Source organism: Hemitrygon akajei, chromosome 8, assembly GCF_048418815.1.
Source record: "Hemitrygon akajei chromosome 8, sHemAka1.3, whole genome shotgun sequence".
Classification (NCBI taxonomy): Eukaryota; Metazoa; Chordata; class Chondrichthyes; order Myliobatiformes; family Dasyatidae; genus Hemitrygon; species Hemitrygon akajei.
Genome location: NC_133131.1, coordinates 78557960 through 78582182, shown reverse-complemented (window position 1 = coordinate 78582182; position 24223 = coordinate 78557960). Strand labels below are relative to the sequence as shown.

The 24223-nt window shown below is 42.0% G+C and overlaps 1 protein-coding gene across 1 annotated transcript in view; it reads left to right on the top strand.

The window, feature by feature from the left end:
- The first annotated feature begins 574 nt into the window (after positions 1–574).
- ampd1 (adenosine monophosphate deaminase 1 (isoform M)) overlaps positions 575–24223 on the top strand; it is a 52625-nt gene continuing 28976 nt past the window's right edge. Inside the window, exons 1-6 of the mRNA XM_073054077.1 lie at positions 575–686; positions 13394–13568; positions 16064–16211; positions 17851–18016; positions 22391–22610; positions 23511–23640. Of these exons, the coding sequence (XP_072910178.1) occupies positions 665–686; positions 13394–13568; positions 16064–16211; positions 17851–18016; positions 22391–22610; positions 23511–23640 (861 nt within the window). The 5' untranslated portion in view covers positions 575–664. The remainder of the gene's footprint in view (positions 687–13393; positions 13569–16063; positions 16212–17850; positions 18017–22390; positions 22611–23510; positions 23641–24223) is intronic.

Sequence of the window (24223 nt, the reverse complement as noted above, 5' to 3'; positions counted from 1 at the left end):
ATATAATGAAACTTATTCCCAACAGTGCACATCAAAATTCCACTCACTGCTGTTGGTCAAAGCAACTGTTGGCTAATACACTGGGAGGGACACCCTGAATTTCCTTGACAAGATTCCCACGATATCTTATTGTGCTCTTTGTTAAGCTTCCTTCCACCACCGTGCATGTGATCTTAACCATTACAACTAGAACTCCAAAGCATCCAGGAATACTAGCCCGGAGACTAACTTGACATCTCATCTGAGAGCTATCAGCTGGATATTACACTGTAAGTAGTGAAAGCACTGACGGGTGAGACAAACCCATGGAGAGAGAACTGGAGAAAGCATTTTGAGTCTTTGACCTTTCATCTGAGTGAAATGTCTGCTATTCCCAAGCCCTGATGTTTTGCTCAGGGCATAATTATATGTGTGCTCATCTGAGAAAATCTAATAAAAATATTTTATTAAAAAATTCATGATGGTAACCCAATAACCATACTGTACAGCAAATCCATCAAACAGCATTCACATGCAAAGTTTCTCCTCCAGAAATAGCCACATGTATAAATACTTCCAGCCTTTTATAGGAGATGACCAGACGGGATCAAGCAGCACTGTGTGTGAGGTTTCATTTGACACACATCACCCGGCTCTGCAGCCTGCTAGAACTCTATTAGACGAGATGTCTAAAGACAAGAAACCAGGTAGGAAATACTCTCATGCATTCCAAACAAACCCAAACCACATTCTGCTGTGAGACAATCTGAGCAATTACAGGCACAAAAATGCACAATGTTCAGTCTGCTTACGTCCTTACAGTTTGACAACTGTAATAGTTATGGTCCAAGGGTCCCCTCTCTCTGATTGAGTGGATCACAGTAGACTTGTAGCAGGAGAGATAAAATGTCAGCCTTTTTATTGCAGATTTGATTGCCAGTGTGAGTTTTTACTAACTCAGTCGCCTTATCTCTCAGCCTTCAATCTGAAGGTTGAAGCTGTGAAAAAAAAAATCTTTACAGCTGAAATTTTGATAAGTTTCATTAAGGGATACAATCTCTCTTTAATGTGCTGACAGCTCAGATGGAAACAGCAGATAAAAGCATCTGTTATCTATTGTTGTTTGATATGAAGATCCAAATTTCACTCTGGAACTAACTCTCTTGTCAACACGCATTTGATGTTAAAGAGAAGTTTTATTTCCAGCCAGACCTGTCTGACAGTGCAGATGAATGCTATGGAATCTTTCACAGGATTTTCTTTTGCTTCCCTTGCTTCCTCTAGGGGTTTCCAACATGGGTCCACAGACCCCTCCATTACAGGAACTAGGGCTCTACTTGTGAGGTCCTTAAAGTAATGAACCCTTTTCCCTATATAATGTTCACCTGTATCTTTGTGCTCCTGGAGATGTGTTATGAGGTAATGATTCAATGTGCACATAGCAAAGCTATAAAGAGACCCTGATAAGACACAACTCTGCTGACCAGGCCATGACTCTGGATGGCGTGATTGTCAATCCATGTGGTTAAGTATTAACTTCTGCACTGAAATAGGCTGAGGCTTCAGTGGAACATGAATCCAAGCATGAATTGGTTGACCTGTTCCTGTGCTCTACGATACCATGTCATTCTTTCTGTGTTTTGGTCTTCCATGGTGTAGCGAATCTCCACAAACTCCTAATGAGGTATAACTGTTGTGGACCCTTCATCGTCATTGCATCGATATGTTGACCCCAGGATAGGTTAGATCTGTAGACTGTAGATTTTACAATCTGGTAGATGAACAAATTGCCTTAGATGAACTGCCTTACTGAGGGCTTGTATTACGGAGCATTTGGTTACTGTGCCAGAAGCAAAACATGGTTCATATACAATGAAGGGAGTTTTGCTCTTGACGGAATCCTGAGAGCAGGGGATCTAGCAGACAGGGTTGAGGGGGAGGGAGTGTGGAGTTAAGAGGAGGAGACAGGGTTAATCTTCAGTGATAATGATGGATTTATAGAGTCAGGGAATATTAGAGTAATACTTCACAGAAACAGGTCCTTTAGCCCATATAGTCTGTGTTGAAATGTTATTCTAGCTTGTCCCATCAACTCACACCTCAATAACTGTCCCGTCTATGTATTTATCCAAACTTCTCCTAAGTGTTGCAATCAAACCTACAACTACCACTTCAATTGGCACTCTTAGCACCCTCTGAGTGAAGAAATTCCTCCTCATGTTCCCCTCACCCTTAACCTATGACCTCTGGTTCTACTCTTATCTAACCTCAGTGGAAGAAACCTACTTACACTATACCCCTGATAATTTTATATACCTTTATCAAATCTCCCCTCATTTTCTTATGCTCCATGGAATCAAATCTGAACCTATTCAACTCAGGTCCCCAAAATCCTTGAAAACTTTCTCTGTACTTTTTCAAATAATTGATATCTTTAAAAAGATATCTTATTGATACCTTATGGTCAATTTTGAAACTTACAGAACAATAGATGTCATTGAACCAACACAGAGAGGGAAAAGGGTGGCACATACATTTTTCCATGTCAGCCCCTTGATACAGACAAAATCCGTACATTACGGGAAGTAGGGAGAGGAATCAAGAATCCTGTGGAACTTCCTATATTCCTTTATTCACACTGGATAAGAGACCTGCTACATCAAATTCATGTTGACAAGAGAAGCTCCTGGATGAAACATGTATCTTTATATCAAATAACAACAGATAACAGATGCTTTTATCCTTTGTTTCCATCTGATCTGCCGGAATATTTAGAGAGAAGCTTCATTTTCCTATTGCGAGGAACAGCCCTAATGAGACATTCTAAAAATTGTGGTGTTTAGACAGATTTTTCACAACTACAGCCTTCAAGCTGTCACTTTTTCAACCAACTTTACAGATAAAACAGTGTTTTTTGTTCTTGTTCCTTTATCATTTGAGGAAAATATTCAAACATTCAAACATCGAGTGTGAATATAATTTTAGATCATGAGTAAACAAGGCTGACAAGTTCCGTTACAAGTACAAGGAGTGACAGGCATTTCCAACAGTGAGGTCGCATTAAGACTTGTCAGTGTTTGTGTTTGCAGAAGTAAGAATAGAATAATAAAGTCAAACGTTTGAAATCAGAATGCAAAGAAGAGAATGCAGCAGTGAGTGCTGGCATGTCAGCTGCACTGTAAACAGAGCACCCTGTTTGAAAGTGAGGGTCAGTCCTGTGGGACGTTCTCCTGCAGGGGTTCCCAAATACTTTATGCCCTGGAGCCATACCATTAACCGAGTGGTCCATGGACCCTGGGTTGGGAACTCCTGTTCTACTGGATTGTTTACAGAAATTACAGGGTTCTACTGAAATCTGCTCATCACCCACAAGTTATCTCCAACCTGACAGCATGAACATCGATTTCTCTACCTACCACTAATCTCTCTCTGTTACCCCCACCTTTTTTCTTTCCCTTGTCCCATCAGCCCCAATCGTTCCTTCTATATCGCTTCCCCATCATCTTGATCTGCTCAACATTCACACATTCTTCCCTCCAGTTCCCGTCCCCATCTGCTTCCTTTTATTCTAATGTCCACAGTCGTCTCCTACTAGTTCTTGCTCCACCCCTTTGCCAACAAACTCTCACCCTACAACCCCCCCCCCCCAGCAGTTTATACAGGTTCTCTCCCCTCTTTCTTCCAGTCTTGATGAAGGATCTTGACCTGAAACTTGGACTGTCCTTCACTGATGCTACCTGACCCTTTGAGTTCAACCTGTATTCTGTACGATGCTCCAGATCTCCAGCATCTGCAATCCCCTGTGTCTACAGGATTCTTTGATGCTTTCCCTGCTTCTTTGACCATGAGTGGAGGCAATGACATTCGCTGCCTGGTCACTAGGCAGGATCAAAGCTGCAGAAAGTTGTAAACTCAGCCAGCTCCATCATGGGCACTAGCCTCCCCAGCTTCCAGGATATCTTCATGGTTCAGTGCCTCAGAAAAGTGGCATCCATCATTAAGGACCCCCATCACCCGGGACATACCCTCTTCACATTGCTACCATCAGGGAGAAGGTACATAAGCCTGAAGGCACACACTCAGTGATTCAGAAACAGCTTCTTCCCCTCTGCCATCCATTTTCTGAATGGACATTGAACCCTTGAATACTACCTCACTACTTTTTTTTCTCTTGTTGCACTGATTATTTGATACACAGTTTTATAATTATGTATTGCAATGTACTGCTGCCACATAACAACAAATTTCATGACATATGCTAGTGATATTGAACCTGATCTGATTCTGATTTCAGCTTACAAGGGAAATTTGAAATCCTGATTGTCCCTTCTGCACCTTTATTAAATTGCTCGCATGTTCTCATAAAGCTCCCATTTACAACTCTGTTTCATTTCCATAAATTGATACTGCCAAGAACTCCAAATGCTTATGCTTATTTATAGAGCTGAGACAAGATTCACTGCGGCTGTGTGAACAGAAGATTGGAGGTTTCCCACACACACACTAACCATAGATTAATAAAATCACTAAATAGTTTACAAAGTGTATGTATAAATAAAGTACATATCTATTTCCACTTCAAGCCACCATTCTAAGCAGGAAATAAAGAAAGGGAAGCTGGATTATGAAAATAAACTAGTGCAAAATATAAAAATGAATAGTAAAAGTTTTTATAATTATGTAAAGCAGAAATGGTGGCTAAAGTTAACTTGGGTCCCTTGGAAGACAAGAAGGGGGAACTGATACAAGGAAATGAGGAAATGGCAGAGGTTTTGAATGACTATTTTGTGTCGGTTTTCACAGTGGAGGACATGTCTTATGTGCCAAAGAGAGATGGTATGCAAGTGTTGGGAGGTGAGAACCTCGATACAATAGCTATCACTAAAGAAGCAGTGCTGTACAAACTTGTGGGCCTGAAGATAGAAAAAGTCCCCTGGTCCTGATGGAATGCATCCCATAGTACTGAAAGAAATGGCTGATATAGTAGAGGCTTTAGTGATAATTTACCCAAATTCTCCGGACTCTGGGCAGGTCCCGGTGGACTGGAAGATGGCAAATGTCACACCACTGTTCAAAAAAGGATGTAGGCAAAAGGCAGGTAATTATAGGCCAGTTAGTTTAACACCTGTAGCTGGGAAAATGCTTGAAGCTATCACTAAAGAAGAAATAACAAAGCATCTGGTAAGAAATGGATCCATTAGCCAGATGCAGCATGGATTCAGCAAAGGCAGGTCCTGTTTGAGAAATTTACTGGAGTTCTCTGAGGATATAATGAGCACAGTGGATAGAGGGGAACAGACGGATGTTATTTACTTGAATTTCCAGAAGGTGTTCGATAAGGTGTCACATGAAAGAATTACCCATAATATAAAAATGCATAGAGTTGAGGGTGATGTATTAGCATGGAGAGGGGATTGGTTAACTAATAGAAAGCAGAGAGTTGGGATACATGGGTGTTACTCTGGTTGACAATCAGTGGTGAGCCGTGTGCCACAGGGGTCGGTGCTGGGCCTGCAACTGTTCACGATATACATTAATGATCTGGAAGAGGGGACCGAGTGTAGTGTATCTAAGTTTGCTGATGATACTAAATTGAGTGGAAAAGTAAATTTTGCAGAAGATACGGAGAGTCTGTAGAGAGATATAGACAGATTAAGTGAGTGGGAAAGGGTCTGACAGATGGAATACAATGTTGGTAAATACAAAGTCATCCAGTTTGGAAGGAAAAATGGAAGAGCAGATTGTTATTTAAATGGTAAAAAAAATTGCCTCACGCTGCTGTGCGGAGGGACGGGAGTGCTTGTGCATGAATCACAAAAGGTTGGTTTGCAGGTGCAGTAGTTTATCAAGAAGGCAAATGGAATGTTGACCTTTATTGCTAAAGGGATTGAATTTAAGAGCAGGGGAGGTTATGCTGAAACTATACAGGGTACTGGTGAGACCACACCTGGAGTACTGCGTGCAGTTCTGGTCTCCTTACTTGAAGAAGGATATACTGGCTTTGGAGGCGGTGCAGAGGTGCTTCACCAAGTTGATTCCAGAGATGAGGCAGTTAGACTTTGAGGAGATTAATTCACCTGAGACTGTACTCACTGAATTCAGAAGAATAAGAGGAAATCTTATAGAAACATATAAAAATATGAACGGGATGGATAAAATAAAGGCAGGAAAGTTGTTTCCACTGGTTGGTGAGACTAGAACTTGGGGACATAGCCTCAGAATTTTGGGGCAGTAGATTTAGGACAGAGGTAAGGAGGAACTACTTTTCCCAGAGGGTGGTGAATCTGTGGAATTCCCTGCCCAATGAAGCAGTGGAGGCTACCTCAGTAAATATATCTAAGACAAGTTTGGATAGATTGTTGCATAGTAGGGGAATTAAGGGTTATAGAGAAAAGGTAGGTAGTTGGAGATGAGTCCATGGCCAAATCAGCCATGACCTTATTGAATGGTGAATTCAATGATATCCTGCTCCTATTTCTTATGTTCTTTTGTTCTCATGTTAAGCGATTACCCTGCTTGAGGTGTAGAAATCTGCATCGTACTTGATATCGCTCTGATTGTTCTCCTCAAAGCTGTGGTGGATGTGCAGAGATAGTGTCATTCAGTGTACATGGTTTGGTACGGTAGGAGTCTGTGGGGTTGATTGAAAGTCTGGAAATTGAAGCCCAATGCCCCCAGAACCCTGAATCTGCAAATCTCTGCGAGTCTGCTGAGGGTAGGGTGGAAGGAGGGGGCATCTACAGGCCCAAGTCCATGTCTGCTGGAAGCCAGAGCTGTGTATGTGTGTGGGTGGCAGGGAGGAACAAATTTTGTATTTGTCATTGTGTTCCAGTCGGCCATGACCAGTGCTTGAGCTCTTGTACTTTGCAAAACTAAACCCAACAGGTACACAAAAATGTCTATAGCTGCTGATTTAACAAAGAAAGTTCTCCTTCCTATTGCTACACCTGCCTGCCCCCCCCCACCATCTTCTTTGCAAAGTGGTTGAATTTTGCTATTAAGTCAAAGTTTTGAAATCTTTTGAAAGCAAGCTATAAAGTTCTTTTTTCCAAGCCAAATCCTGAATAAGGTTTATATTTAGTTGTTATTTATTTTTGTAGGGGTGGTTTTGGGGATAGGGAGAGGATTTGGGGGTCTGGTTATCCTTTAGGGCAGGGATGTAGGGAATTAAAGGTTAGGTCGGAGTCTAAGTTTCCACTCTGTGTTTGAAGACCAGTGACATGGACGTGGGATATCTGCCAGTTGGATGCTGGGCAGGCAGACCAGAGTGGACAAGGGCTGGTAGCCCCCACCCCAGGGTCAACAAGTTGTTGCTGGGCTCTGGAGTTGGAATTCCATGCTTGCAGGAGAAACAGGATCCAATTCCACCCAAATCTGTGAGACCAGAGTTCGAGGCCTGGGTTCAGGATCCCATCATCAATGAGTCTGAAATTCAAGACCTAGCGTCTAGTGATCGGTGGGACCTGGGGCCGATGGCGAGATTGAGCCCCGATGATTGATTGGAAGTCCGATACCCAGAACCCAGAGTCAGCAAGTTTCTGTGAGTTTGCTGGTAGGAGGTGGTGTCTGAAGGCCCAAGTCCATGTCCGCTGGAGGCCGGGGCTGTGTTTGTGTGTGGGCGGGAGGGAGGGACGGGGTTTGTATTTGCTGTTGGTTTTATTACTTGTTTATGTTCCATGGTGTTCCGTTGAGCAGGGTGGGCATACTAATTTGGCACTCGAATGTGTGGGCTGCCCCCAGCACACCCTCAATGCAAACGATGCATTTCATTGTATGTACACGTGACAAATAAAGCTGAATCCTGAAACCTGAAATTGCCCTCTGATCCACCGATTATTAAATCATGTCATTGAAATGCAAAAAAGAAACAGATGTTGTAAATCTGGGACAGAAACAGAGAGTACTGGAGATTTCCAGCAGAAAATGTGGAGAGAGACAGTGACTGAATGTTTCCAGTCGATGACCTTTCAGTGCAACACTGATCACATTAAATGTTCTGCTCTTATAGTTGCTGTTTTACCCCCTGACTGTTTCAAACTTATCTGTATCTTTGTTGGGAAGTGCCCACACTGGTAATTCCGTGACATTTATAAACTAGAAATGATCTTACAGCTGCAATGTTGGGCCGTGGCTCAGTCTCTCCGAACTGGGAGAAGGATAATCACAGCCCATCCTGAAGCATCGCATGCAGGAGCTCTGATCAAGTGCCCCATTCCCGAAGATCCAACTGCTTTCTTGCTTCATGACTTAGACTCTGCCCGACAGAAGAGGGGAGAGAGTGAAAGCAGTGACTGACTGAGAAGAGCGGGCTGAGGGAGAGGCTGGACCATACCGCCAAATGAAGCAGACGGAGATGGAAAAGCTTGGCCTATGACCAATAGGGGAGAAGCAGGGGTGGGGACTGAACCTGACAAACACCAAGAGGAGGTTGAGAATGGAGAAGTAAACTGAAGGATCTACAACAGAGGTTTCACCCTTTTTTATGCTATAGAGTAACATCATTAAGCGAGGTAGGGAACCCCTGATCTACAGGAAGCTTGATGCTGGATGTCTTCCTCTACAGCTGTCTCCTGTGTGGTAGAGGAAAGGGAGATGTTATGTCACCAAAGACTCTAGCAAACGTCTACAGATGTACCGTGGAGGGCATTCTAGTGGAGGGGCCACTGCACAGGAATGGAACAAGCTGCAGAAAGTTGTGAACTCAGTCAGCTCCAACGTGGCCTCTAGCCTCCTCAGCATTGTGCACACTTTCAAAAGGCAATCCCCAGAAATGTGGCATCCATCATTAAGGGCCTCCATTACCCAGGACATTCCCTCTTCTCATCAAGGAGGAGGTACAGGAGGCTCAAGACACATACTCAACATTTCAGGAACAGCTTCTTCCCCTCCACCATCAGATTTCTGAATGGCCAATGAATCCATGAACCCCCAGCTTAGTAATTTTTTTATGCCATAGACCAATACCATTAAGTAAGGGGTCCATGGACCACAGATTGGGAACCCCATTTCTACTGTTATATATTAAGATAGTGCTGATAAATCTGACTCTTTGTGTGCAGCTCCAATGGGAATCATCAAATATTCCCACTTAGGACTACGAAAGCTGAAATCCACAGTCACAGCCATGGGTACTTCAGTAAGCAACATTGTTTTTAGATGTTTAACAAGTCAGATGGCAGACTTGGGTAGTGAGTGCAATCCCACTTTAAGGAAATAGAAGCGGGGATGCCACAGTGGTTTGCAAGTTCGATTGAGGCTTTAGAATTCCAGACCCGACTATCCTGCTGGCAAATATAGTCTCTGGATAACAAAACTGAAGGCATCAGAACCAGCACTGCTGTTTCAGTGGGACAACATCAGGGACACATGGCTCACCCCCGCCATTTTTGAAGTGACGTTGCAGCTTGATGGCTTTACCATTACCTACAAGGACAGGATAGCTTAGTCTCTTAAAGGCAAAGGAGGTGCTTTATGATTAACTCATTGTGGTGCACAAACATGGCAGTTCTGTCTCAGTCCTGCTCTCCTGCCCTGGAACATCTAGCTGTCAAATGCCATCCATTTAATCTGCCAAGTGGGTTTTCCACCATCATCCTGGTAGCAGTATATATTTCTCCTCAGGGTAATGTCAGGTGGGCATTGGAGGAGCTGAGCATGGAACCATACACACTGATGCTTTCTCTATCAATGTGGGAGATTTCAACCAGGCCAGCTTGAAGAAGTTTTTGAACTACCACCAACTTATCACCTGTGGAACCAGAGGAGCCAACACACTTAACTACTGTTACACAACCATCAAGAATGCTTACTGTGCCATCCCATGCCACACATTGGAAGGTCCGATCACCTGGCTGTACTTCTACTCCCAGTATACAGGCAGACACTGAAGACTGCAGCACCATTAGAGAGGACCAAGAAGGTATGGACAAGGGATGCAGAGGAAAGCTTTCAAGATTGCTTTGAATTGATGGGCTGGACAATATTGAGGGGATTCATTTTCAAGTCTGAGTAAATACACCATAGTTGTCACTGACTTCATTAAAAGCAATGTGGAGGAGTGTGTGCTTTCGAGAACATACCCAAACCAAAAGATGTGGATGAATACAGAGATTTGCAGTCTGCTGAGGGCTAGATCTGTGGCATTCAAGACCAGTGATCCAGAACGACACAAGAATTCCAGCCTATGGAAGGCTACCTCATGAGTGAAAACACGTGAAAACATTTTTGATTGAGGTTAGAGACAGAATTGGATGCACATCAGCTCTGTCAGGGATTGCAGGCCGTTATTTCTGACATCATGAGTACATGTGACATTTCACTCCCCAATGAGCTCAATGCCTTTAATGCACACAATTTGAAAGGAAGACTGAAGACTGAAAATATAACTATATGAACCCCTGCAGCATCCAGAAACCAATGTCAAAACATTTTCAAGAAGGTGAAAATGGTACACCCTACCAAGGTGTACCTGGTAGGGGTCTGAAAACCCATACCAACTAACTGGTGGGAGTGCTGTAGGATATTTTCAATCTCTCACTGCTGCAGATGGAGGTTCTTATCTGCTTCAAAAGGGTGACAATCACATCAGTGCCCAGGAAGAGCAGGGTGGGGTGCTTCAATGACAATCACACAGTGGAAATCATATCTCCTGTGAGGAAGAGCTTTGAGAGTTTGATTATGGCCAGGATCAACTCCAGCCTAAGCAAGGACCTGGACCCGCTGCAATTTGCCTATTGCAACAATAGGTCTACAGCAGATGCATTCTCACTCATCCTTAGATCACCTGGATAGTAGCTATATCTATGTTAGGCTGCTGTTTATTGATTACAGCTCAGTGTTCAACACAGTCATACCTTCAGTTCTAATCAAAAACCTCCAAAATTTGTGCCTTTGTACTTCTCTCTACAACTGTATCTTTGACATAGTCACCAAGAGACCTCAGTCTATGCAGATTGGAAATACCATCTTCTCCTCACTGACGATCAACACTGAAGCATCTCGACAATGTGTGCTTAGCCCACTGCTGTACACTCTCTACACCCATGAATGTGTGGTTAGGCACAGCTCAAACAGTGTCTATAAATTTGCTGACTACTCATAGAGTTTCAAATGATGACTAGGAGACATACAGGAGCAAGATTGATCAGCTGGTTGAGTGGTGTAGCAGAAACAACATTGCACTCAATGTCAGTAACAGGGAGAGGAAGTCACTGGAGCACACACCAGTCCTCATAAGGGATCAGAAGTGGAAAGGATGAGGATTTTCGAGTTCCTAGGTGTCGACATCTCTAAAGATCTATCCTGGACCCAACATAGAAACATAGAAAACATACAGTACAATACATATTGAAGCAATTACAAAGAAGGCACAATAGTGGCTGTGTTTCATTTGGATCTTGAGGAGGCTTAATACATCATCAAAGACTCTCACAAATTTCTGCAGATGTACTGCGGAGAGCATTTTAACTGGTTGCATCACTGTCTCAGAAAAAGCTGCAGAAAGCTGTAAACTCAATCAGCTCCATCATGGGCACTAACCTCCCCAGCATCCAGGACATCTTCATGGAACAGCACCTCAAAAAGGCGGCATCCATCATTAAGGACCCCCATCAACCAGGACATGCCCTCTTCTCATTGCTACCACAGGGAGGACATATTGGAGCCTGAAGACACACACTCAAAGTTTCAGAAATATCTTCTTCCCCTCCACCATCAGATTTCTGAATGGACAATGAACCCAGAAACACTCCCTCATTATTACGTTATCTTTCTTTTTGCATTGATTATTTATTTATATATATATATATTTCTTATTGCAATTTGTAGTTTTTATTATTATGCATTGCAATGTACTGCTGCAACAAAACAACAAATTTCATGACATATGCCAACAATATTAAATCTTTTCCAGAGCCTGAGAGTCTGGAGTTCTGATTGGCAGTGGCCAAGGCATTAATTTGCTTTTGCAATTTCCTCCGATCACTACACTGGCCTGCCCACTTCTATAAATGGATTGGTTTCTATCTCCCATTAAACCACTGCCGGCATAGACTTTGGCCACTGTGAGTTGATGTTTGAGGGAAACTTCTTGGTTTTCACTACAACTTCAGCTGCCCTGTCATGTCTGTCTGAACCAAACATCCTCTACTGATAGTGACCAACATCCAATTAACATCAGTGACTAATGTAACAATGGGTTAAAAGTCCAATCACATGATACAGGTAATTCTTAAAGGGGATACTCATTTTGTATATACCACGTATGTAATGGCTCAACATCATGTGCCGAAGCGGCTGTACTGTGCTGTAATTTTCTACATCCTGTGTTCATATTTTTCAATTCTGCTTGGCAGCTTCAACTGTGTTAAGCAGTTTGGGAGAATTCAATATATAGTGGATTCTGATTAATTGAGACCAGTACGTTTTGTCCCCATTAAGTGGAAGTTTCGTGGAAGTAGTTAAAAACATATAAAAAAGGCAAACTACCATTTAAATGAGTAACAAATTATGTATTTAAATGAAATACAGAGCAAATTAGAATTCTAGCAATACTACTGCGGTACTATAAAACTGTATTAGTTCCTGATAGTTATTGATGAAGGAATTCATCCAGTTTACACTGCTGTGTACTTTTGATTGTCTGTAACTGAACAAAATCAGTGCAGACAATGGACTGCCTTCATACAATGCTTTTGATGACTGCATCCTCCAAATCTTCTTTTACATTATAATATTCAGGATGATTATCGATACTTTCAGATTCTTCATAGTTTCTAACTTGTTGAAGTGAAATAATTTCATTTTCACTCCTGCCCGTTATTAGCATCTCACTTCAAACATCAGTGAGCAAAACAATTCCAAATTGTCTTACTGTTTATTTCTCACCAACTATCAGTGACAAAAATCACTACTTTTTGAACACAAACACATGCAACTGCCATTATTTAAAAACTGTTCGCTCTATGCATGGTGTCGTGTTTAACAGCCACACAAATGAATGCAACTGGCATTCAGTAGAAACTTCAGCAATAATCTCCTGTCTCAATTAAGTGGTATTGTGTCCCAAATAAACAAAAAGGGAATCCTGGCTATTTTCTTCATTAGTTTTTGTTCTTTAAGAGTTGTCCCAAATAAGAGGCTGCCCCAATTAACTACTGGCCCAAGAAAATGGAATCTAATGTACTATTAAAATATTAATAGTATCTTTTCACACCTCTACAAGACAGTTTTTCTTTTTGCTAAAAGTTGCCCAAGTATAATTGTACTTGAGTGCAGCTCCATAATAACAAAAAAATATGTTAAATATAATATCTGTATCTAATTCATAGCCTATCTTTCTTAAATTCTCTTATAAATTTTCTGCTTGATTAAACTTTATCACTCATTTCTGTTACTTTGTGAATTTCCTTTCTAGGATTAGATGAGAAATCACGGCTCTTAGCTGAGAAAGTCTTTGCACATGATGCTAAGGATGAAGACGAAAAAGATGAGGTCTCCCCATTTGGCATGGCGGACGACTGTCCAATTGGACAACATGAGCTACAAGACAGCCTAATTAACAGAACGACAAAGGAATCCATTGAGAAGAGGTACCAATGCACAAAGATTGAATCACAAAAATATCTTGAATTTATGTAATTATCCTCTCTAATGTAGAAAGATATCTCAAAGGGTTTAACAATAACACTACCCACTATGACTTTGACAAAGAGCAATAGAGGGAAGTTCAGGACTCATGAGCAAAATGTGAGGTCAGAGAAGGAATTCCAGAGCTTAAGAATTTGGGGACCAGAAGTATGGCTGTAAGTGGTGAAGTGATTAAAATCAAATATGGCAAAACTAGTGGAACATGGAGGTGTTGAAATTTTGGACGACTGAAGGAAATTCCAAAATTAGGAGGAACCTGGTATTTGATAATTTGAAAAACTAGGCTTGGTGTTTTAAAGCTTGGTGTTTTATTAGTCTAGGAATTTTGTAAACTCAGTAGGCATAGGGGTGTAAAGGACTAGGTGAGTTAGGAGCTAGGCTTTGGAGATAGATGTCCACATTTACACAGGGTGAGGAGAAATTGATCAGATGAACACTAGTGTGGATGATGGTTTCCAATGGGGACAGGTTCAGCTTGGGTCAGAATAGTTGATGGTACAAAGGTGAAAGTGAATAATCTTGCTCGCTGGATGGAAATATCATCAGGGGCTCAAACACAACACTCAAAGTTATGAAAAGTCAGGTTCAGGCTAATGGCAAAAAAAGTAGCCGAGGAAGAAGTAGCAGGGATGAAAGTCAATAGCTTTTACCCTTCTGATATTAGGGCAACACACCACAGTTTGCAGAACCGGAGAAGGGGAACGTACAAGGATGTCATGGGCAATGAGTGATGTACCAAACCTCATAGCCTCTGAGTCAAAGTTGTACAGGGAACATCAGATGATAATGAGCAAGATAACAATGCAGGCAGGCAATTTGTATTGATATTATAGATTTTTCTGCATTTGATTATTAATAATTATTTTATTAATCATTTACGCCTTTCTCCCTCCACAGAAAAGGATTAGATTAGCTCCATAAAGTGAAATAACAAGGAATATAGTTGACACATTTACCTTCCAATCCAGTTTTTGAGCAGAATGTTGGTAGACAAAGACATATCATTTGATTGTTACTTCCTTGCCTTTCCATCTGTTTTTTTTTATAGAAACATAGAAAATAGGTGCAGGAGTAGGCCATTCGGCCCTTCAAGCCTGCATCGCCATTCAGTATGATCATGGCTGATCATCCAACTCAGAACCCTGTACCTGCTTTCTCTCCATACCCCCGATCCCTTTAGCCACAAGGGCCATATCTAACTCATGGATTGAGATATCTAAATCATGGATTGAGATTTGGATTGTGGGTCACCTTCTTCCTAATACATAGCCGAATGTATTAGAAAGTAAAGATGGATACTTGGGAAGTCCTTAAGAACTCTTGGCTGGAAATGAAAGCTCCACAAAGAGAACAACTGTAAAAATGTGGAGAAATACAGCATCAATTTGCCCATATGCCTCAAGTCTTCGTATGTAACAATAAAAAATGCCCTTATCTTGGTGGTTGCAGGTTAAGTGTTTGAGTCTGTTTTGTTTTATCTTTGACTCATGTCCTTTGATCATTTCATTGTATTTTACTGAAAACTAACCAGCAGCTCAGTTCTCTGGATAGAGAGTTAACATAAACCCCTTTCCCTATCTATCCTTACCCACTTTGCCTGGACTAAACACACCATCTCCTCCCCGGATGAACCTCCACAAGTATGGCCAAGTCATTCTTCATGTCACACAGGCTCTCCTTACTCAGTGCCTCAGGATGCTGATTGACGTACTTCCAACACACACAAAACGCTGGTGGAACGCAGCAGGTCAGGCAGCATCTACCAGTATTCCACCAGCATTTTGTGTGTGTTGCTTGAATTTCCAGCATCTGCAGATTTCCTCATGTTTGGCTTACTTCCCTTCAGTTTGTGGTTTCTGAAGTGGCTCATGTGGGAACATCAGGTTCTTCTACAAGTGATGGAGTGGATGGGTGGTACCTTGCATGGTGGGATGCTTTTTTCACCACTTAGATAATGCATGCACTCAATAACATCCCAGCTGCTCCTTCTTCACTTTAAAACGGGGTCGGAGATTCCCAAGAGATAACGGCGATAATGCATTTTTTCAAAGAGGCTTTAAGTACATCTTTTCCTCTGATCATCTGGTAATCTCTTTGCATGACAGAACACGATCTCAATAACAGGATTGGCCTAATTCTGTCTCCAGCCAAGGTCCATCCCGCACTTTCCAACAGAGTGGATGGTCTATGAGTCACTGTCTAGCACAGTCATAGAATCACAGACACAGAGAGCATGGAGAAAGCACAATTGTGATGATCTTCATTGGGAATTTGACATTAAGCAGCCTTGGTCTCATAGTTAAAACTATAGCTGACAGTTCAGCTACTAACTGATCTAGAAGGCTCAAAGTTCTGCTGATGTTGGTGATCTGTTTCAAAACAAAGATGTGGTCTTTGCTTTAATTAACACAGATTCCGGACTGTGTTGTCATGTTAGGAAGAAGATAAGAGCAAAGGTAATTGAAACGACAGTGCCAATTGCCCAAGTGCAACAGGTTTACTCAGCCAGTCGGGTGATGGAGCCATCGTATGAAGATGTACCTGATTTCCAGAGAGTCTCCATCACTGGAGACTATGCGTCAGGGGTAAGAATAACCTCACACTATTGAATGAAGCTTTGCACCAAGTGCCAATTCTACCTGGGTTTTTTTTCTTATAGAGACATAGACTGAAATGAGAAATCTGAAATAAAATAATTTAGAGCAGGAGTTCCCAACCCGGGCTCCAGGGACCCCTTGGTTAATGGTAGGGGTTCATGGCAAATAAAAGGTTTTTATGATTTAGAGTGACTGTGGAACACAGCAGGTTAGTGATAAAAAAAAACATTCCTAGTTGTACAGAATTAGCCAGAAGGGAGCTTAAAAGAGAAAAGTGAGTCAAATGTGAGTTTTCCATGTATAACCATATAACAATTACAGCACGGAAACAGGACATCTCGGCCCTTCTAGTCCGTGCCGAATACTTACTCTCACCTAGTCCCACCTACCTGCACTCAGCCCATAACCCTCCATTCCATTCCTGTCCATATACCTATCCAATTCTTTTTTAAATGACAATAGCAAACCTGCCTCTACCACTTCTACTGGAAGCTCGTTCCACACAGCTACCACTCTCTGAGTAAAGAAGTTCCTCCTCATGTTACCCCTAAACTTTTGCCCCCTAACTCTCAACTCATGTCCTCTTGTTTGAATCTCCTCTACTCTCAATGGAAAAAGCCTATCCACGTCAACTCTATGTATCCCCCTCATAATTTTAAGTACCTCTATCAAGTCCCCCCTCAACCTTCTACGCTCCAAAGAATAAAGACCTAACTTGTTCAACCTTTCTCTGTAACTTAGGTGCTGAAACCCAGGTAACATTCTAGTAAATCTCCTCTGTACTGATGTGACTGATATTCCAAATTGGTTTATTGATGACATGCACCCTGTAAGTCTCAGAAGGCCTTTAGTATGATTAAAGCAATTAATAGTTTGATAAAGACTGACAGAACCAAAATGTTCATTCTTTCCCTTTCCCTAGCTACTCAATATTCCTTAACACTACTCTTATTTATTAGTTTATGTTCAACTGTGTGTATCTTAGACTCTTCCGTGCATGGATGAAAGAAAACTGGAGGGCTATGTGGGAAGGAAGTGTTAGATTGCTCTTGGAGTAGGTTAAAAGGTAGGCATAATTGTGGGCCGAAGAGCCTGTGCTGTGCTTTACTGTTATATGTTCTTTCTGTATAGTCTATAGAGGTGGACATGAGAAAAGGTGACTGAGAGAGATTGGTGGCTGGCAGTATCTATTTTTCAAATCGGGGGAGAGTACTTTGAAGAATGCATGAATGACACAATTTTCAAAAGGAGGAAAAGAAACCTTTTGCCATTTCAGCCAATAAGGCAAGTTATGTGGTGGGTAGCAGAGCTGAGAGAGTAGGAAGTAAGCCTCCTTGATATCATTTGTGCATTGGTACCCTATCCCGTCTTCTCTGATGTCCACATTACAGATCTACTCTCATCAGCAGTATCATCTAAGTAAGTTCTATTGCAAGCTCTCCAAAAGCTTAAATCCAGTTATTACTGCAGAGATGATCAAGGTATGTTGGTGACTGACTCCAACTAAGAACTGGACTGGATCGATATTGGATGACAAGATAACTTCGGATGTAGGATAGCTGGAGAGATTCAGGGAGAATAAGAACCCTGAGACCACTCTGAATTCGATCGTCTCCCTTTTGAACAGGTAACCTTGGAAGATTTTGAGCTCGCCTGCAAGGGTCTACACCGAGCTTTGACAATTCGGGAAAAGTACATGCGGCTCTCCTCGCAAAGGTTTTTCAGAACCACTTCGCACTTCCTGCGAGTAATGGAACGTGAGCAGTGGAAAGAGGAGGATGAAGTGCACCCAGGTAAGGACACCTGCCCGAGGGTAAGAACACATCTTATACTCTGCATGACTATGGTCCAGTTACAGGGTCATAGAGTCATAGAATCAAGCAGCATGGAAGCAGGCCCATTACATCCACACTGACTAGTGGGCACCTACCTGTAGCGATCCCTGCTTCCTGCACTTGCCCTGTCGCCCTCCATACCCGGGTGATTTAAATACATCTTGGACACTTTATTTATGTTGCGAGTAACTCTGTTTCCACCACTCTCTCTCACAGTGCGTTCCAGGTCCTCACCAGTCTCTGGGTGAAAATGGTCTCCCTCACATCCCTCTCAAGTTCCTCCTCCTTACACTGCCCGATCTAACAATCTTTATTTCTCTCAGCACCATTCCCAAACTTTGCATTGCTTGCAGGCTAGCGTGTAGTTATTTTCCATTTGATTTTCTAAATCAGTTCTTAGTGCAGTTTTGAACCACAAAACCTGGATATGAGACCATACCTGGGTGGAAAATAGTGGGATAGTTCATGGATCCTCAAGAATAAGAGATTAGGTGCAGTTTGGAAAGGAAGGGGTTATAATTCATTCATTATTACACATTCTGCCGTATGAGGTGGGCGATCGTGGTCTTTCCATGGCCATGATTGTTCTTGGCAAATTTTTCTACAGAATTGGTTTGCCATTGTCTTCTTCTGAGCAGTGTCTTTGCAAGACGGGTGACCCCAGTCATTATCAATACTCTTCAGAGGTTGTCTGCCTGGCGTCGGTGGTCACATTACTAGGACTTGCAATATGTTACTGTTTAAAGGTTGCTGTTCATACGACCATCCACCACCTGCTCCCATGGCTTCTCATGACCCTGACTGAGGGGTTAAGCAGGTTCTACACCTTGCTTATTAACTGGATGTGGTATGTATTCAGGCCAGCAGAGGGAAGGAGTGCCTTTGTCACCCAGGGATTATAATGTGTTTCTATAAGGTTTTAACATAGTTTCAAGACTCTGGGAAAGAAATGGCTCATGTTAGGTAGCTTACCAGTTTTTAAAAAAGGCAAATTAAGAGTAAGGAAATGTTACAGTACAGCACAGTACAGGGACTTTAGCCCACAATGTTGTGCTGACCTATTAATCTACTTCAAGATCAACCTAGCCCTTCCCTCCCACATAGATCTCATTTTTCTTTCATCCGTGTGTTTCTAATGTTTCTGCCTCTACCCCATTGCGTTCTGTGCATTTACTACTCTCCATGTAAAAACCTGCCTCTGATGTCCCCCCTATACTTTTCTACAATCACTTTAAATTATGGCCTCTCATACTAAAAGCATTGGCTGCTCACCTGGTCTATGCCTCTTATTATCTTGTACGCCTCTATCTCCCACCTTCCTTTGCTCCAAAGTGAAAAGCCCTAAACTTTCCCAACCTATCCTCATAACACATGCTCTCTATTCCAGGCAGTGTCCTGGTAAATCTCCACTGCAGCCTCCCTAAGTGGTCAGAATTGAACACTGTATTCTAAATGTCACTCTCACCAGAGTTCTAAAGAGTTGCAACATTACATTGTGCCCTTGAACTCAGTTTGCCAGCTAATGAAAGCCTACACACCACACACCTTCTTAATTATTCCATCAATGTGTGCAGCAACTTAGAGGGATCTATGGCTACGACCCCCATGATCCCTCTGTTCCACTATACTGCTAAGAATCCTGCCATTAACCTTGAACTCTGCCTCAAGTTCAACTTTTGAAAGTGTATCACTTAACAGATTTCCAGATTGAACTCCATCTGTCTCTTCTCAGCCTGGCTCTACAGGCAATCAGTTGTATTCTACAACTACCTTTGACACTATCCACACCGTCAACTTTTGTGTCATCGACAAACTTACTAACCCACCATTTCACTTCCCCATCTACATCACTTTAAAAATCAGATAGAGCACAGATTCCAGAACAGATCCCTGCGGAACACTGCTCATCACTGATCTCCAGGTAGAAAATGCTCCATCTACTACCCACCCTCTGCCTTCTGTGGTCAAACCAATTCTGAACCCATGCAGCCAGAGTTCCCTCGTGACTTTCTGAATGAGCCTACTATGGAGAACCTTGTCAAACATCTACTAAAAGCCACTTACATCACACCCACTGCTCTACATTCATCAATTTGTTTTGGCACTTCCAATCTGGCTCATGAGACACCAGCTGCTCCTCGCAAATCCAACCTGACTATCTCTAATCAGACCATGCTTCTCTAAATGCAAATATAGAGTTATTTGTAAATTTAATTAGATTGTGGTAAAGAGTTCTGAAGTGAATTAAGGTTTATAATAATGTTTAGCTCAGTCACTAAGTAGCACCTGTGTAATAGCAAACCTGAGACATGGGTGTGGAATGCGGCAGAATTTGAAGAGACATTTTGATGGCAGACTACTCCAGCAGCGTGTGAGATCCAGGGTGAGCTGGTTGGCTGGATCCAAATATGGCCTGCTGATAGGAGGCAGTAGCTAAGTATTGGAAGGATACTTTTCTGATTGGAATTCTGTGACCTGTGGTGCACCACTAAGTTTGGCACTGGGACGTTAGCTGGCTGTGATATGTTTTCATGCCTTCGATGTGCATGTGAGAAGTGCCATTAGTAAGTTCGCAGATTGATGAGATCATGAGAAAGGTTGTCTAAGGCTAGAGCAGGTTACAGATTAGATGGAAAGTTGGGCAGAACAATGGCAGATGGAATTTAATCCTAACAAGTGCACGGTGATTAATTTTGAGAAGGATAGGACATGTACAGTAAATGGTAGAGCACTGAGGAATGATGATGAACAGAGAGATGTTAGGTCCCAAGTCCATAGTTCCAGAAGGTGGCGACACAAGTGGATAAGCTGGTGAGGAAGGCATTTAGAATGACTACATTTATGAATTAGGACTCAGAATATAACAGTTGGCATGTTATGTTGCAATTTCACAAAACATTGATTTTTGCACTTGAGTACACTGTAGCAACACTGTAGGAAAGGTGTGATTGTGTTGGAGAGATTGCAGAGGAGATCCACTAGGATGTTGCCTGGACTGGAGAACATTACTTATGGGGAGAGATTGGATAGGCTGGTCTAGTTTGCCCAGGGGTGAAGGAGGCAAACTCACCCTATCATTGAAATATTACCAGAACCCATGGACTCACTTTCCAGGGCTTTTCATCTCATGTTCCCAATGTTTATTGCTTATTTATTAATTATTATTATTTCTTTTTGTTTGCATTTGCACAGTTTGCTGTCTTTTTGCACACTGGTTGAATGCCCAAGTTCATTGCTTCTGTTATGAATTTGTTGAGTATGCCCACAGGAAAATAAATCTCTGGGTTGTATATGGTAACGTACTTTGATAATAAATTTACTTTGAACTTTGATTTGATAGAAGTATGTAAAATAATAAAAGGCAGAAAAAGTATAGGTAATCAGAAGCTTTTTACACTTAATAAGTGCATCAAAAACAAAAGGTCACAGGTTTAAGGGATTTTAAAAAGGTACTAAAAGACGATTTGTTTTTACATAGAGAGAGATTGAAACTTGGAAGACGCTGCTTGAGATGGTGATGGCATCAGATGTAATGAATATTCAGTCTCCCACTCTGTTGTGGCCTTTGCACTCTACTTGTGATCTGCACTGCACTTTCTCTGTAGCTACGGCACTCGATTCTGCATTCTGATTTTTCTGTGGATTACCTCAACGTACTAGGCATGATCTACCTGGATGGAATGAAAACAAAAACTGGATCTTAGTTCACACTCAACGATTTAGTAACAGCTTCTTCCTCTCTGCCATCAGATTTCTGAAAGGGACATTGAACCCATGAACACTACCTCACTACTTGTTTTGCATAATTTATTTAATTGAACTATTATGTGTATGTATGCTGGTGATATTAAACTGACTCTGATTCTAACAATATTTCCCCAATATTAATGCCAATAGTACTATTATCTTCCCTACAGTATGGATAATTGTCTAATTTTGTCCTGTACAGATAGCAATTCAAGTAGCTGGGAAAGAATACATTAAAATAGCAAATGCCAAGATAAATTGGATTTCAAAGCATCAAGAATGCAAGGAGGTGGATGGTGACACTAGAAACTGCAGATGCAGAAAAGAAAACAACTGGGAGAAATAAGCATGTCGGGCAGCACCTGACGAAGTGGGTGGCGGTGGGGAGGGGGTGGGCGGTGGTCTATATGATTCTATGCTGTAGCCTGGGAAGGAAACAGAGCGAAAAGACAAATGATCAGTCTGGTTGTCATTAGAATAGAAGATGAAATTAAAGAGATTACAGTAGTTGTTTGAACGGGGTCAGCCAGAGCAGGATTATTTGTACGTATGTTGCTGAGTTACTCTCGTTTCTTTTTATTTCAGTGTATACTCCACAATTGAAGGCAGGAGAAGATCCCTTTAATCCCAAGAATCTGCCTGAAAACCTTGGATATGTGTGTAAAATGAAAGATGGTATCATCTATGTTTATGCCAATGATGAATCCGTCAAAAGGGATGAACCCAAAGACCTGCCCTACCCAGATCTGCCCAGCTTCATAGACGACATGAATTTTCTAATTGCACTAATTGCCCAGGGGCCTGTGTAAGTGATGATAACCATCTCATGTTTAGCACTGAATCATGAAATATTAATGTGTGTGTGTGTGTCTGTGTGTGTGTGTGTGTGCGTGTGTGTGCGTGTGTGTGTGTGTATGTGTGTGTGTGTGTGTGTGTGTATGTGTGTGTGTGTGTGTGTGTGCGTGTGTGTGCGTGTGTGTGTGTGTGTATGTGTGTGTGTGTGTATGTATGTGTGTGTGTATGTATGTGTGTGTGTATGTGTATGTGCGTGTATGCGTGTGTGTGCGCGTGTGTGCGTGTGTGTGTGCGTGCGTGTGTGCGTGTGTGTGTGCGCGTGTGTGCGTGTGTGTGTGCGTGCGTGTGTGTGTGTGAGAGAGAGAGAGAGAGAAGTAAATAGAAAAAGAGAAAAAGAGGGAAGAGAAGGAAAGTGAGAGAGAAATGAGGTAAGAGGGTCCAATAAAGAGAAAAAGAGAAAGAGAGACAGAAAAAGTGTATTGTATTCAGAATGAAAAACTGCAGGATGGAGGTGTTAGTGCATATGATGATGAGTTGATTTAGTAGTTCATGCTGCCAATGGTCTCGAGGATTATAAACTGGAGGAGGGATTATAAACTTCAGTCTAACTCATAGACCTTAGCTCCTTTGCCCATGACTTCTCAAAAGACAAGAATTAAAACTTACATTTCCATGCCATTCACTTTCACAGCTTTGGGCCGTCCTCCGGTGCCATTTTGTGAATCTCGGAGTCTGTTCACTTTCACATTATCTTTCCAAAGTGCAGTGAGCAAAGTGTTGCATGCACATAACTAATGGGGGTCAATGTATGTGAGCAGAATCATCTACATTGTGTATAATGATAACACGAGCTTTGGAAGATGAAAATACAGCTCTCTCCTATTTCACCCTTTGTTTTATTTTTGTTTAGGAAGACATATGCCCACCGTCGCTTAAAATTTCTTAATTCTAAGTTTAACCTGCATGAAATGCTGAATGACATGGAAGAGATAAAAGAATTGAAGATTAATCCTCATAGAGATTTCTACAATGTCAGAAAGGTAAAACCGTGATTTCCTTTTCCTGCAGTATCCTGATACACAGACAGCTCCACACATTGCTCTGTCTGGGTAGTATACTACCAGGTCTACTTGAACATCCCAGTCTCACTCACAGTAATAATCAGCAGAGCCACACACAAAATTATCAATATTCTGCAGCTCCAGTCATTGGTTCTTCTACTTCTAGGTGAGGCAGCGGATTGGCTGGTACTTTCTCTATTGATATCAGTGTTGGGGAAACTAAATAGAGAATGGCTGATATCCTCTGTCAAATGGTTCTTCGGTACTTTGGTTGTTGTCCTATACTCACTCCATCTTCCCTGATCCCAGTCTCTAGTCTTTATTTATTTATTGAGCTACAGAGCGGAATAGGCCCTTCCAGCCCTTTGAGCTGCTGAGCAACCCCAAGTTTAACCCTAGCCTGGTCATGGGACAATTTACAATGACCAATTAATCTACCAACCAGTACATGTTTATATTGTGGGAGGAAACCGGAGCACCCGAAGGAAACCCACTTGGTCTCTGGGAGAAGGTAAAAACTCCTTATAGGTAGCAGTGGGTCTCCATCTTCGCAGACTCCAGT